Source organism: Anthonomus grandis, chromosome 6, assembly GCF_022605725.1.
Source record: "Anthonomus grandis grandis chromosome 6, icAntGran1.3, whole genome shotgun sequence".
Lineage (NCBI taxonomy): Eukaryota > Metazoa > Arthropoda > Insecta > Coleoptera > Curculionidae > Anthonomus > Anthonomus grandis.
Genome location: NC_065551.1, coordinates 11,587,785 through 11,601,644, shown reverse-complemented (window position 1 = coordinate 11,601,644; position 13,860 = coordinate 11,587,785). Strand labels below are relative to the sequence as shown.

At 31.3% G+C, this 13,860-nt stretch overlaps 1 protein-coding gene across 3 annotated transcripts in view; it reads right to left on the bottom strand.

The window, feature by feature from the left end:
- The window catches only part of LOC126737964 (uncharacterized), a 169,482-nt gene extending 157,094 nt beyond the window's left edge, over positions 1-12,388 (bottom strand). For 2 of the 3 annotated variants that reach the window (XR_007661174.1, XM_050443100.1), the window contains exon 1: positions 12,082-12,388. Coding sequence is in view for 2 of the 3 variants with exons in the window: in XM_050443100.1 (XP_050299057.1) it covers positions 12,082-12,237 (156 nt within the window). In the remaining variant the exon portion in view is untranslated. Of the gene's footprint in view, positions 1-11,973 lie in introns of all 3 variants that reach the window. The other variant, XM_050443102.1, reaches the window with a different exon arrangement.
- Between the last annotated feature and the right edge of the window lie 1,472 nt (positions 12,389-13,860).

Sequence of the window (13,860 nt, the reverse complement as noted above, 5' to 3'; positions counted from 1 at the left end):
TGGGTGTTTTCATGGTTTAGGTCAGTCTCCAAAGCGAATGCAATACCGATGAAAGGTATAGCTAATATTTAGTAATAATACCACAAAATATAAATTACCCACAGTTTCCGTAGGTTTATATTTTGTGATTTAGACTCAGACAGCTGTTAGACATGACGTTATTCGAGCGCAACCATATGATGACGTAACGTAACGCTTAAGACATTGTACAACCGAGTAAGACGCTTACTCGCTAAAATATAGCTCATATGATGAAGTCATCATATGAGCCACGTCTGCCAATCCACTTTTCTCGAAAATTTTCATCAAGCCATTGAGAATTTAAAAAATAGAATATTTCAAGAATGCAGAGAAATTAGCGGGCAGACCCTTGCCAATGTTCGTAAAGAGTTTGAAAATAGGCTTTTTTTTATTGTCTTGCTAATAACGGCGCGCATTTTGAACTTGAATTATATAATAAAATAAATTTGTTAAACTAATTAAATTTGTTTTTCTACCCTACCGATCTACACTTTAATTGCTTCTTGGTCAATCAATTTTATTTTTTTTTACAACCATTGATAGCATAATGAATGCCCTTTAAAATAATGTATCACACCATGGGGTAGCCATTTGACATACCAAAGTTTGGCGTTAATAACATATTCATTATTTCTAGACATTTTCGCTAACTATTTGCTTACACATTTACCGATTTCATTTTTTTTTGGTACCGTTGAATAGAGAATTTTACGCTGCTTTATGTGATGTATCACACGATGGGGGTTCCCATTTGACATATTAAAGTGAGATTAGCTGGAGGTGAGGAGGTGATTGACAGAACTTCAGTAAATGCAAATTAGATAAACGTCCCCCTGTATATCTAATTTGACGTGTTTTTTTTTTTTTTTTAAGAAAGTTATTAAGGGTGGATCGTTTTGAAGTGAAAGCACTGTATGAGCCATCTATATTTGTGTTCTGTGGAAGTCATGCTTAAGATATCCTAAGGCAACCGAGTAAGGCGCTTACTCGCTAGAAACAACCTATATTTAATACAAATATAAACAACTATATTTGTGTTCTGTGGAAACAACCTAAAATAGAAATAAATAATAAATTTATTAATCATTTTTCATTTGTTTCGTTACTTTTGGTCTGTCATATCTCGAACCAGACCGGCGAGGTGGTTATCTGATTTGGTTTGGATTTGTTTGTAAACACGAGATAAAAGACAAAATTGTTTTGATTGATAACATTTTTTTATTTGAACTTGAATATACAATAATAAGATCCCATAGGGTAGTAATAATTAAGCAGTATTTATATTAAACCAGATAAAATGGATGGAAATGTACACTTTTTAATTAAGGATAAGTCCATATATATAGAGGCTGATATTTCTACACCGGAGTAATGTTAGCAACGGAATACCAGCAACCATAGAGTAATTAAAAGTATGTTTTATACTTTTAATTACTAATTTACATACTTTTAATTACTCTATGATGAGAAGCGACGGACGAAATTATTTTCGCGCATACTGGAGAGAATCGCCATCTATTTTTCATGCATATTTGCGGTCACGCCTTAGCCCATAAGGTTGCGTATCTTCCCAAATATTCAATCAACGGTAATATCTATTGCAAACGCCTAATCAAAAAGGTTACTAATAGAGAAAGGAGCCTTTTTGGTTAGGTGTTAGCATCTGATATTAATCTGAATTTAAATAAAACTTTTCAGCTTTATTTTACATATCTAAGTGAGTTAATTTACTGCAATAAATTAACAATAGTGTACCACATATCACCAATTGGACAAATGAAAATAAAACAATGTTTTTCTTTAATACATTTATTATTTAATTTTCCTGAAAAAAAATTACTTAAAATGATATACATAATATACAATAATTTATTATAACAGACATATAAATTAGAATTAATCTAAAAATGTTTTAAATTAGTATTTTGTTAGCACTGAACTACCCTATTTTAAACAGATTAGAAAATATTGTCAAAATTTTTGTGCTATTTTCTCATCATACATCTAAAGGCATTCCCATTAGGTTAATAATATCCTTATTTTATTTACACAGATTCAATAAAGGATGAATTATCCTTATCTAATATGTACATACTTGTATTGGTACCTAAAGAAATATTAAAAAGATTTTAAAAATTCTATAGCAGAGTATTATCTAAACCTAAAGAAACTTAAGAAAGAATATATCCATCTACAAAACAAAATAAACTCTTTGAAAATGAAAACTTGTTAGTATAAACATATATCACTTACATAGTATTATATATATTTGTTGGTCTCTTATAATACTAACAACATATTTTCGAGCTATAATTGAATAAAAACTTAATTCAAGGACAGATGTTTACATAAAATAAAAAGAAACTCTTAAAAAAACACAAGTTGTAAGAAAAACATTAATTCTGATCCATTCCGGGGACTCAAGTCCTTTAGTCTCTAAACCTATGTCTCGTCTCAGTGAACACAGGAAGTGGTATGATAGGAGCATGAAATAAAATTAAGTCCAAACCTTATAAATTAATTTACTAAAGGATTCATGTAAAAAAAGACAAAATAAATGTTTAAATAAATATGTATTGTAGTGTAAAGCCTGCAGTATTGAGAATTGATCAGAAGAGATTCTATACCTCAAAGTCTTAATAGAATTTACATTGCATATCGCTCTCCATGTTTTTCTTGTAATGGGTACTGGAGGAACTTAAAAAAATATTTTATTACTGTTTCTCAGAATCATTTAAAATATAGATACTCTTACATCAAGGAAATTTTAAACAATTTTTAATTGTGGAATAGAAAATGAGAGGCCAGACATGTAATATGTATTTATAATAATCAATTCAAAACTTAAATACATGAAAAGTGAAACTTCTTCATTGAAATCAACTAAATTTGATTTTATTAAAGACTAAAGATTGACAATACAAACACATAATAGTAATAAATAAAATCAGATTTTCTTACCAAAAACTTGGAATTGCTTGCTGCAAATCAATTAAAACATTACTCCCAATATCGAAAGAGAACGTTTTCGAGAAGAAGTCATGAATTTAAAATAACATCTTTAAAACAAATAGCAAACTCAACACTCAACCCCCGCTTGCATTCATTGAAATGAAAAACAAACTCAAATGCAGTGTTGCCAACTTTGTTACAAAACATTCCACCAGAAACTATATAAAATCTCACTAGAAATCCACTAAATGAAAAAATTAAATTCCACTAGAATTCAGCTGAAAAATAATCAAATTGAACTAGAATTCCACTATATATATATATATTTTTTTTTTTTGACAAAAATATCATTTAATTATTAGGATAATCTGATTTATCATCTTTTCTGCGATTTTTAAAAATCAGCCCCATCTGTCGGCGAATGTATTTATATAGGTACATATGTCATATGTTAAGGTACAGCAGAAATCTACAATAAGTTTTTGCTATGCTTACGCCATCTTGTTGTGAGGAGTAGTTGCAATTTGCAATTAAAAACTCATAGTTTTATAGAAAACATTACATATTTATTATAAAAAAAATGGAAAATATATAAACCGATTCCAAGCGGTCTATCGGTAATTACCGTTCCTAAATGGTATTAACCAAACACGTCCAAGATACGTGACCTCACCAATTAGCCCTATATACTAATATATATAATCATCAATTTGGAACAGGAATTACCCACGTCCGGAGCTGTTTTCTAAACGTCAAATGTCAGATATTGAAATAAGTGCGGGAAAAATAAAACAAACAACAAATTATTTCCTTTTTAAAAATGACACAAACTTTATTATGGCTAATAAGTTTTCTTTTTTGATATTTATGTTTAAGAACTGGGGTATTATTTACAAACAAACAAAATGATGACAGCGACAGCTGACAAATTACGAAGTTTCTTCAACCAAACACGTCCAAGCGGACACGATTGGTTATGTTATAAAGGGACTGTTCAGTTCAACTAAGGGCTTAACCGCGGTTAAAACCGATAGATCGCTTGGAACTGGTTAATATAACACGCGTTGACGTTGACATTAGTAATTGATCTAGGCTGCGTTCATCAGAACAAAGCGATGCAAAGCTTCCTTAAAGTTCAGCAGAAAAAACTGCATCGCTTTAGTAAGCGCTTTATTCTGATGAACGCGACCGTATTGGCGCTTTCTCAAGTGACGAGCGGGTTGCCTTAAATGATGTTGCCAACTGATGCGCTTTACTAAAAAATTTGAAAATAACAAAAGTACCATCATTTTGCAAAATATCTTATTTTCAGTAAAAATTCCGCTAAAAAATTTCATTTCCACTAAAATTTCTGTCATGGTGGATTTTGATAACGCCATTCCACTAAATGACTAAACCACTAGATCTAGTGGAAAATCTACTGTGTTGGCAACACTGCTCAAATGGTTTGACAATGACAAATGATGTTCTATCAGTCAATGTAAGAACTGTCTGCCAGCTCTCTGTCAATTTTACCAAGCAAGATGGCCGACCGACTATTCCGATTTTCACCATACAAGCTTCATACATGTGAGAAAAGTTACCGACTTCCCTTAAAACTGAAACCGGTCGTGTCTTCCTTTTCACACCACGTAAGTTTCTCGCGGCGCCTATTGGTCCGTCTGGTAGTGGCTACTACCTTAGTAGTGGCTTCTACTTGACATTTTTAACCCAAAATCTAACATCAATAAGTAAACAAAATACCTCCCTTGCCCCTGTGAACATGTTGAACTGAAACAAAGTTGTTGTTTAGTAATTCTAGCCTTTCAATGTTCTAAGGCGTTGTTCTTAAAATTTTATTCTTTTGGATGGAGTTTGGAAAAAACCCCACTTGTGGTTTTACAGTTCTTAAAAAATATTAGACCTAATACATTTTTGTATATTTTGACAAATATAAGCTTCTGGACAAAATTATCGCACCACTTGATTTTTAGAGATTTTTTTTTTTAATAATGATAAAAAAAAATAATAGGCATTGTTAACTATGCATTATTTTATTTATTAACAAAAAAAAATTATTATTCTATTTAACAAAGCGAGATTTAAGTAACTAAATTCAATACAAGGAAAAAAAATCGATTTTGACAACTTGAATTTTTTTGCAACCTCTAGCTGAAATGATCGCTTGAAGTCTTCGCGGCATTCCTCGTATCAAATTTTGAAAACTTTCTTACGGATATTTTACCACTTCTCACAAGCAGCATGTTCCATGATAGAGCATAAACATAGTTTTTGTCCAATTCTGCTTTTTGTATGAGAAAAGATATATAACTGTTTCAACTAATTTTTATTTTATTTAATTTTTTTTTAATCAGTAAAGGTGCGATAATTTTGTCCAGGAGTTTATATAATATTATAGTAGTTTTTGTTTATACAATCCGTTTTCGAATTTTTTTATTCGTCAGCTGTCCGCTATAACTTTCCTCCTAAGCAAGGTTACTGGCGGTTAAACTGATGACGTCTTGGTAAATACCAAATATCGTTTATATGAAGGGGTATTTACTTTTGGTTTTGACCATCCATCGCTTGGACAGGCTATTTGAGATTACATTTGACACTGACCTAACTGATCTTCAATGCCATATTTTAGCGAGTAAGCGCCTATAAGCGTCTTTAACACATCTCATTCGAGCGATCAAGTCATGACCGTATGACTTGTCACCGTATAAGGCCTATATTTGTGTTCTGTGGTATAAGGTGCTTTAAGCGTTTGTTAGCGGTCTCCCGAGACCGCTAATAAACTCGGTGTGTTGAAAGGAAGCTATACAAACAATAATAAACAATAAATATTGATATCAATTTTTTGAATTTTCTTTAATTAATTTGTTTTTTGTTACATATTTTACAAATTGCACATATTTGTTGGCAACAGTTTTTATCAAGTTTTTGACGAACCTCATAACATGAGGATGTATTAATTTTTTTTTAAATTTTTCAATAATTAGCACAATTTAATAAGGAATATTGAGACATTTCTTTAATTGAATCCCAATGATTTCGAGATAATATAGGTATAGTTTTTGTATGTTCTCCCTTAGTCAATCTTATTATCCTTTCAATGCTCTTATCCCTCACATATTGTAAGACAACATTTAACCCTTTATCCAAACGCTTCACTGTTTTTCTCTCTAAGTAAAAATATTTAATGACTTTATGCATTGATTCTAAATGCATATTCGTATTAATGGAAGAATGTTCTCTAGAACAATAAGCCCATTTTTTTATAATTATGACTGTAAGTATTTTTAAAATACTTTCCAAATTTTTTAGTGCTTGGATCACTGCATAAATTTTGCATGGCACTTGCTAAAGCTGAGAAAAAATGATCTAGTACTATCTGGTGTTGTAAAGTTTTTAACAGTTTATAAACAGAAGCAGGCTTTTCCTTATCACCAATCTTAGTAAGATTACTTTGCCATGCCCTGTCTACATGCCAAGAGCAAAACAAGTGGTCAGGTTTTACTCCCATCACCATAATCCATGCATTAAAAAATGTTCCGTCCATATCTGACATGAATATTTCAGAACAAACTTTACCTACAATAAAAAATGTCTTAACAAAAGTAGTATAAATACAGGAGAAATTGAAATGCCAAATTGTTATTCGTGTTTGCTAATCAGTTCCAAGTTACAATGAAGGTTTATGCTAGGGTAAAAAGTAAAAGAAACAATGGATTTAAAGGATTCATTTTCAAATAAACAAATATACAAGCAAGCTTGTAATAAATGATAATAATATAGAGAAATGGAATTCATAAATTCACTCATATATTTAAATATGTTATGTTTTCTCAGATATTTTACCTTAAATTGCCAGAAAATTTTAGGTAAACAGTCTACAAGAAAAACTGTAAAAGTAGTAGAAAACACAAATATGCTAATAAACTCTGGTTAAATCAAAAAGTAAATTATTTATCTTATAAATTGAGAAAATTTAATTGCAATTCCACATGTTTTTTCTATTGACTTTCAAATCTATTGTTTATCTAGGAACAAAACTTTATAATCTGTTGTTTAGAAGTAAATTAGTTGCACATCAGTCAAATGTTAAATATAATTAAAGTGTGTGTGTTTGTATAATAAAAATGTGTGTTTGTATGTAGAATAAATCAATAACAGTATAGCATAATATTTTGATTGCATTTTATGGTTTCACTATTATAATATGCATCAGTTTCAGTTTTAAAAAAAACTATAAATATATCATTATATCATGTATTATACAAACCTACTGTTTTCTTTATAAGAGAAAAATAGAGATGTTGAATGGTGGTATCCTTTCTGTTTGAAAACATTTCAGCAACAGGAAAACCATGGTGAAATTCATCTATTACCATTACAGTGGCCAATTCAAAGTCATATGAATTCAAGCCATGCATGCTGTCAACAGTAATAAATTTTTGATCATATTCGTTTGAAAGTTGTTCATAATCACAAGACAAAAATCTTCTTTCTTTAGAATGCATGCTCTTGCCCTTGTCGCTTATAAAATAAAACGGGGTTTACATCCCAGGCTTCACATTCTCTGACCCATAACTCAACTGAGAATGCATCTTCTTTACTTCCCTTTCCATCTTTTCCTTCAACTCCAAAGCTGGCATCAATGTTTTTGATATCTTGATGCATTAAAAGATCAATTCTTTTTAAGTCAGTTCCAATTCTATCTCGGTTTGTTTCCAAAATCCTGGTAAATAAAAAAAAAATTAGACCATAAACTTTTAAGGCAAAATATTATAAGAAATATAGTTATTATTAAAAAAACACTTAAGTATTAACAACATCTAAACTTACCTTCGAGGAGGAACTCCACTTATGAGTTTGGAGGCAATACTTTCTTTTTCATGTGAAGGAATTCTTATATGCTTCAAATCGTTTGTGTGGCCGTAATGTTCTTTTTGCCATTCAACCAGTAAGGCACCACTTTCATTTTTCACATTAATAAAACTGGTGCAGTTGTGCTCTAATTTACATGACCCTTGATTGTTTTGCAGTCTTTTTCTGCACTCATTGAAAAGTGGTGTATAACCTGGAGTAGAAATGAAATAATATGATGAATGGAGTAACAAATATGTTCAGTTACTTAAAAAGTTGTAGTTAAATACCCAACAAGATGTTTGTGATATCAAAGATTTCTTAAAAAAATATTTTGGAATTCATTTTGGAGAATATGTAACATGTGATATTATTTTTTTAAAAATCACATGTAACATACATATAATACTTAAACATATATAATACAAAAATATAATACATATGAATATAGGTACTTACTGGGAAAAAATAATTTGCTGACCAAAAATCAAAATGTGCTACCAAAGCTATTTATCATCAAAAACAATGCGAAATCGATAACTGATGTTACTATATATATAAGTACTTGCTACCAAAAAATAATCGAAATAGCACCTCTCTAAGGGGTAGTTTGTTCTTGTCAATTTCTAATAAAAACATGCTACCAAAACTATTTACCGCCGAAAACTATTCAAAATCGATAACTGATGTTACTATATATATAAGTACTTGCTACCAAAAAATAATCGAAATAGCACCCCTCTAAGGGGTAGTTTGTTCTTGTCAATTTCTAGTAAAAACGTGCTACCGAAGCTATTTACCACCGGAAACTATTCAAAATCGATAACTGATGTTACTGTACATATAAGTGCTTGCTACCAAAAAATAATCGAAATAGCACCCCTCTAAGGGGTAGTTTGTTCTTGTCAATTTCTAATAAAAACGTGCTACCAAAACTATTTACCGCCGGAAACTATTCAAAATCGATAACTGATGTTACTATACATATGAGTACTTGCTACCAAAAAATAATCGAAATAGCACCCCTCTAAGGGGTAGTTTGTTCTTCACAATTATTACTAAAAACGTGCTATTAAAGTAACCTAGAGTCGGAAACTATTCAAACTTGGTATCTATTATAATATGTATAAATGCTCTCTACCAGAATATCATAATAGAAGTTGCACGCCACCAGGGAATGGTTTATCTTTGACAATTTTCATTAGCTACCTAAACTATAAAACTTGCTTCCTATTTACCCTAAGGGACTTTTTAATCATGATTTTTAATTTTTGTTGTTGTTGTTGTTGGGCATTAGAAAATTTGAAGAAGTAAAATAAACGCAACATAAATTTTCTGGTACGTAATTTATAATATATTAACATTTCCTGGTATAATATGTATTTTATTTGTTATGCGAGTATTAAAACTAACTAATTATGTTTATGAATCCTGGCATGTTAAACAGATAAGTTGTTTGGGCTTTTGTTGAAGACCTATGCAGTTGTGGTGGTACCAATGATAGCATTTCATACACAAGATCATCTCTTCAAAAATATTGGAACACTTGGCTGCACCAATATGACAGAAACCGGCCGTATCCTCATCCCAATAATTAACTGATACACACTGTAGAAATTGTAATGATGTCGTCAGAGATTTTCCGCTTAGGTGAGGTAGTTGGTTGTTTTCCTTTATGATAATGTTTCCTTTAAAGCCTGCTCTGCCTTTCTCTACTATATTTTTATCATAAGCAAAGGTACGGAAATTTGAAGTTGTAGTGTAAAATAAATCAGTCAGTTGTTTTTTAATGTGAATTCTGTAATTGTTGATTTCTCGAAATTAATGGTATGCTAAAGCCTTGGAAGATCCGGTAACTATGAGTTCAGACAGAAGAATGACATAAGCGCCACAGTCATATGAGTTATACTGAACAGGTAAATCTGTTGGCCGGTAGAGATTCCAATTTTCGGATAAACTTATGTGCTTTTGTTGATGAACGAACTGTAGTACTTTCATGACGAAGATAATTTCATTGCGATATACTATGTCACTTCTTATACTATTTAAGCATAGTATAGTATTGAAGTTTTTTAGCACCACTATCAAAACAAAATGTTCATTTTTACAAACCGAAATTAACTAAATATCTTTCCACTGGAAAGATATCAACCGATGCTTTTATCTTTTTTTCGTTTACGAGAACAGCTAAATAAACATCAATTATCACATCTGACAAATAAAGGTCTTTGAAGTTTACACCTCCTTCATCTTTCACAAGACATTCTAAATCCTTAGGATATATCTGTCTACCGTAGATGATGCACTGTTTATTATTCTCAAATTTAAATGTTTTTGTAACATTCAAATCTGAAGCCATTTCCTCAAAATCTGACTCGTCACCATCGCTGGGAAAAGATGTTTGCCTCTCCATCGATCGTTCTTTTGGGATGAGACTGATGGAAGAAGCTTCTCTAAATATATAACACTATGTTAGAGATGTAACGATATAATGAACAAGGAATGTATTGTTTATCGGGTTTATCCAGGCAAAATTTAGCAATAAAAAAACCATAAAAACTGACAACGCACCGCATCCTAATCGACCGACATCGAAAAGAAAATTCGGGTGAAAAAAAGTTGCAGGTGTTCATTTTCTTGTTAGAGACAAAACAGTGGCAGCCGCAGTATTCTGGGGCATTTTTCGCGTTAAACCTGTTGGTATCTTACAGATTTTTTTAGGACGTCTATGAATAGTAAAAATAAAGTTTTTTACTAACCTGCGTAAAGAGCTTACTTTACACACGCTTGTCGATTTGTTTGGTTTCTCAAGAACATTAAATAAAATACAAGAATAAAGAATTTACTGACTCTGTAAAAGATAAGAGGTAAAAATGTACTCACCGAGAGTAAAAGTTTAAAAAAAGCCCTCTCGCTATCCTCTCATATACTCCCATTTACATATTGAATTTATTGATTATATTATTATTTAGTAATCTAGTACTCTTCTTTCTCTAACAACTAGCTAGTGTCACCTAAAATAGTATGAGGGCTTCCCCTGAACTGCCGCTAAACAGTCTAGCATCAGTAGCATCCCACCGAACAAAACTACCTCTTAGAGGGTTGCTATTTCAATTATTTTTTGGTAGCAAGCACTTATATGTATAGTTACATCAGTTATCGATTTTGAATAGTTTTCGAGGGTAAATAGCTTTGGTAGCACGTTTTTATTAGAAATTGACAAATACAAACTACCCCTAGAGGGGTACTATTTCAATTATTTTTTGGTAGCAAGCACTTATATGTATAGTAACATCAGTTATCGATTTTGAATAGTTTCCGGTGGTAAATAGCTTCCGTAGCACGTTTTTATTAGACATACAAATACAAACTACCCCTTAGAGAGGTGCTATTTCAATTATTTTTTGGTAGCAAGCACTTATATGTATAGTAACATCAGTTATCGATTTTGAATAGTTTTCGACGGTAAATAGCTTTGGTAGCACGTTTTTATTAGAAATTGACAAATACAAACTACCCTTTAGAGGGGTGCTATTTCAATTATTTTTTGGTAGCAAGCACTTATACGTATAGTAACATCAGTTATCGATTTTGAATAGTTTCCGGTGGTAAATAGCTTCGGTAGCACGTTTTTATTATACATTGACAAATACAAACTACCCCTTAGAGGGGTGCTATTTCAATTATTTTTTGGTAGCAAGCACTTATATGTATAGTAACATCAGTTCTCGATTTTGGATAGTTTTCGACGGTAAATAGTTTTGGTAGCACGTTTTTATCAGAAATTGTCAAGAATAAACTACCCCTTAGAAGGGTGATACTTCAAATTGTTTTTTGGTAGCAGGCTTTCATACATATACTGCTATTAGATATTAAGTTTGAACAGTTTCTGTCTGTAAATAGCTTTGGTAGCACGCTTTATTCTTGGTCAGTAAATTACACACCACCGTACTTACTTGCTTTGCTTCTATTGCATATATTATAATGTAATACTTCACCACTTACTAGATATTGTACTTACTGTACTAGATTTCTTTGATTTCAGAATGTAACAACATTTATTGTGAGTCTCTATATTGATTTTCCATTGTGTAAATTCTAAAAATAAACTCATTAAACAATTTTATTTGTGTTTTAGACTGATCATACCTTGCATGTTTTCCATTTGATTCAACTCGATATTAAAGCTCTTATTGTGAGTGATCTGTAAATGCTCAATTAGAGATTTTATGTTTGAAAAAATAATGCCACAAAGACGTCATCATCTCCTTGTTCCAAGCAGCGATTGTTTCCCAGTTTTCTATTACTATCACTACTAGAAGGTTTATTTAGTTTATGAACTTCTGCAAGGTGTCTATTAAAATTGGATTTCTTTCCAAAAGACTTTTTACATATATGGCACTCAAAAGCCATTATGGAAATGTTCAAGGTAAACAAACTACAGCCAAACTAGGACGCAGCGTTTTAATTGGTTATTATAATTTGTATAATTTTGTTTTTGGTAGGTGTAAGCACATACACTGACAAAAACTTCACTTCAAAACACAAATATCTCGACTCCAAAACACGAACCACCCAACCCAACAAATAACAATCAATCAGCTGGCTGCAGGAACTTAAAAATATATCTGCCAATTCAATGAAAAGTAAATGACCACTACTAGGGGGCCGCCATTTTGCGTGATTGTGTCCTTTCGATGTTGGTCACTCGGACAAATTTTAATTGTGCCAACTGTAGGGAAACAAAACAATTAAAGTTTTTGAGAGGTTATGTTTACAAAAATACAAAATAGAAAGTTACGTATAGGTAAGAATTTAAGATAGTTGCGTTAGATCTGTGATTTTTCTGGTACTTCTTTGAGAATTTCATTAAAATTTATGAAAGAAAGTAATCCTCACCTAAAATGAGACAAAGTTTCAATCAACTTGGAATAGATGCGTGCACTTTAAAATATTTGTTTTATCATTCTGATAATCTTGCATCTTATAAATCCTAATACTATGAAAATCATGATATTCATTTAATTTTTTGCTTGTGTTTACTTAACAAATTCAGTTAAAAACACTTATTTTCTTTCTATTTTTACTATTACAAGTTTTACTTTCCTTCCATGTACAGTGTTTCCACATTAATAGGTATAACCATATATTAAGAATCAAAATATAGATGATTTTATGAGGGTTTGTAATTATAAAGGGTTTATATAGAAAAAATATATTACAATTCTGTCAACAACTCAATATATTATTCTATTATAAACAACACAGGCGGGCAATTCACAATAATTCGGTTTTGAGAAACTGTACCAAATACCTTTAAATAAAGATGGTGATACATTATTCACGTAATAAATAAGGAGAAAGATACATCGCCTGTTCCAGACGATATACCCAAGCGTCGTTTACAAATCGTCAAAAACTAGACAATCCGCTATACTCACACGTCAAATGTCAACTTCATTACCGTTATTTAATATATTTTTTGTTGGCAACACTAAAAATTTTCAGAGTGACCAACATCAAAAGGACACAACCACAAAAAAATGGCGGCCACCATGCAGTCATTTTTGGGTATCGTGGCCATATGCATTAGCAGTCCAGTACGCGGATTCCGTGTTCTGTCGCTTTCAACATGTCGAATTCTAGTGTTGAATTCCACTTCTAAAGTCAACACGTCGCCAAATATGTATTCCGTGTACCCATCGTTACCGGTTCGGTAAAAGTCGGGATTTAACAATATGTCGCATTTTGGATACTATTCATTCTGAAAATGTTTGAGCAAATTCTAGGTATTTTTTCTTTGTTACTAAATATCTAGGGATATTTTTTTAATTGTGTTTGTGTTGGTCAATAGTTTGTAGGTTATGTGATCTATGATGGTTTGTTTTTTTCGATATTTACTTTCAAAAATATTTACTTGCAATTTACTAATTCGATATTTACTCGGCCATATAAAATAGGTACCACAAAATAATGAGGGTGACTTCCCAGCACTGGAAAACTTTTTTGCAAATATGTGAAAGGCACCCAACTTTG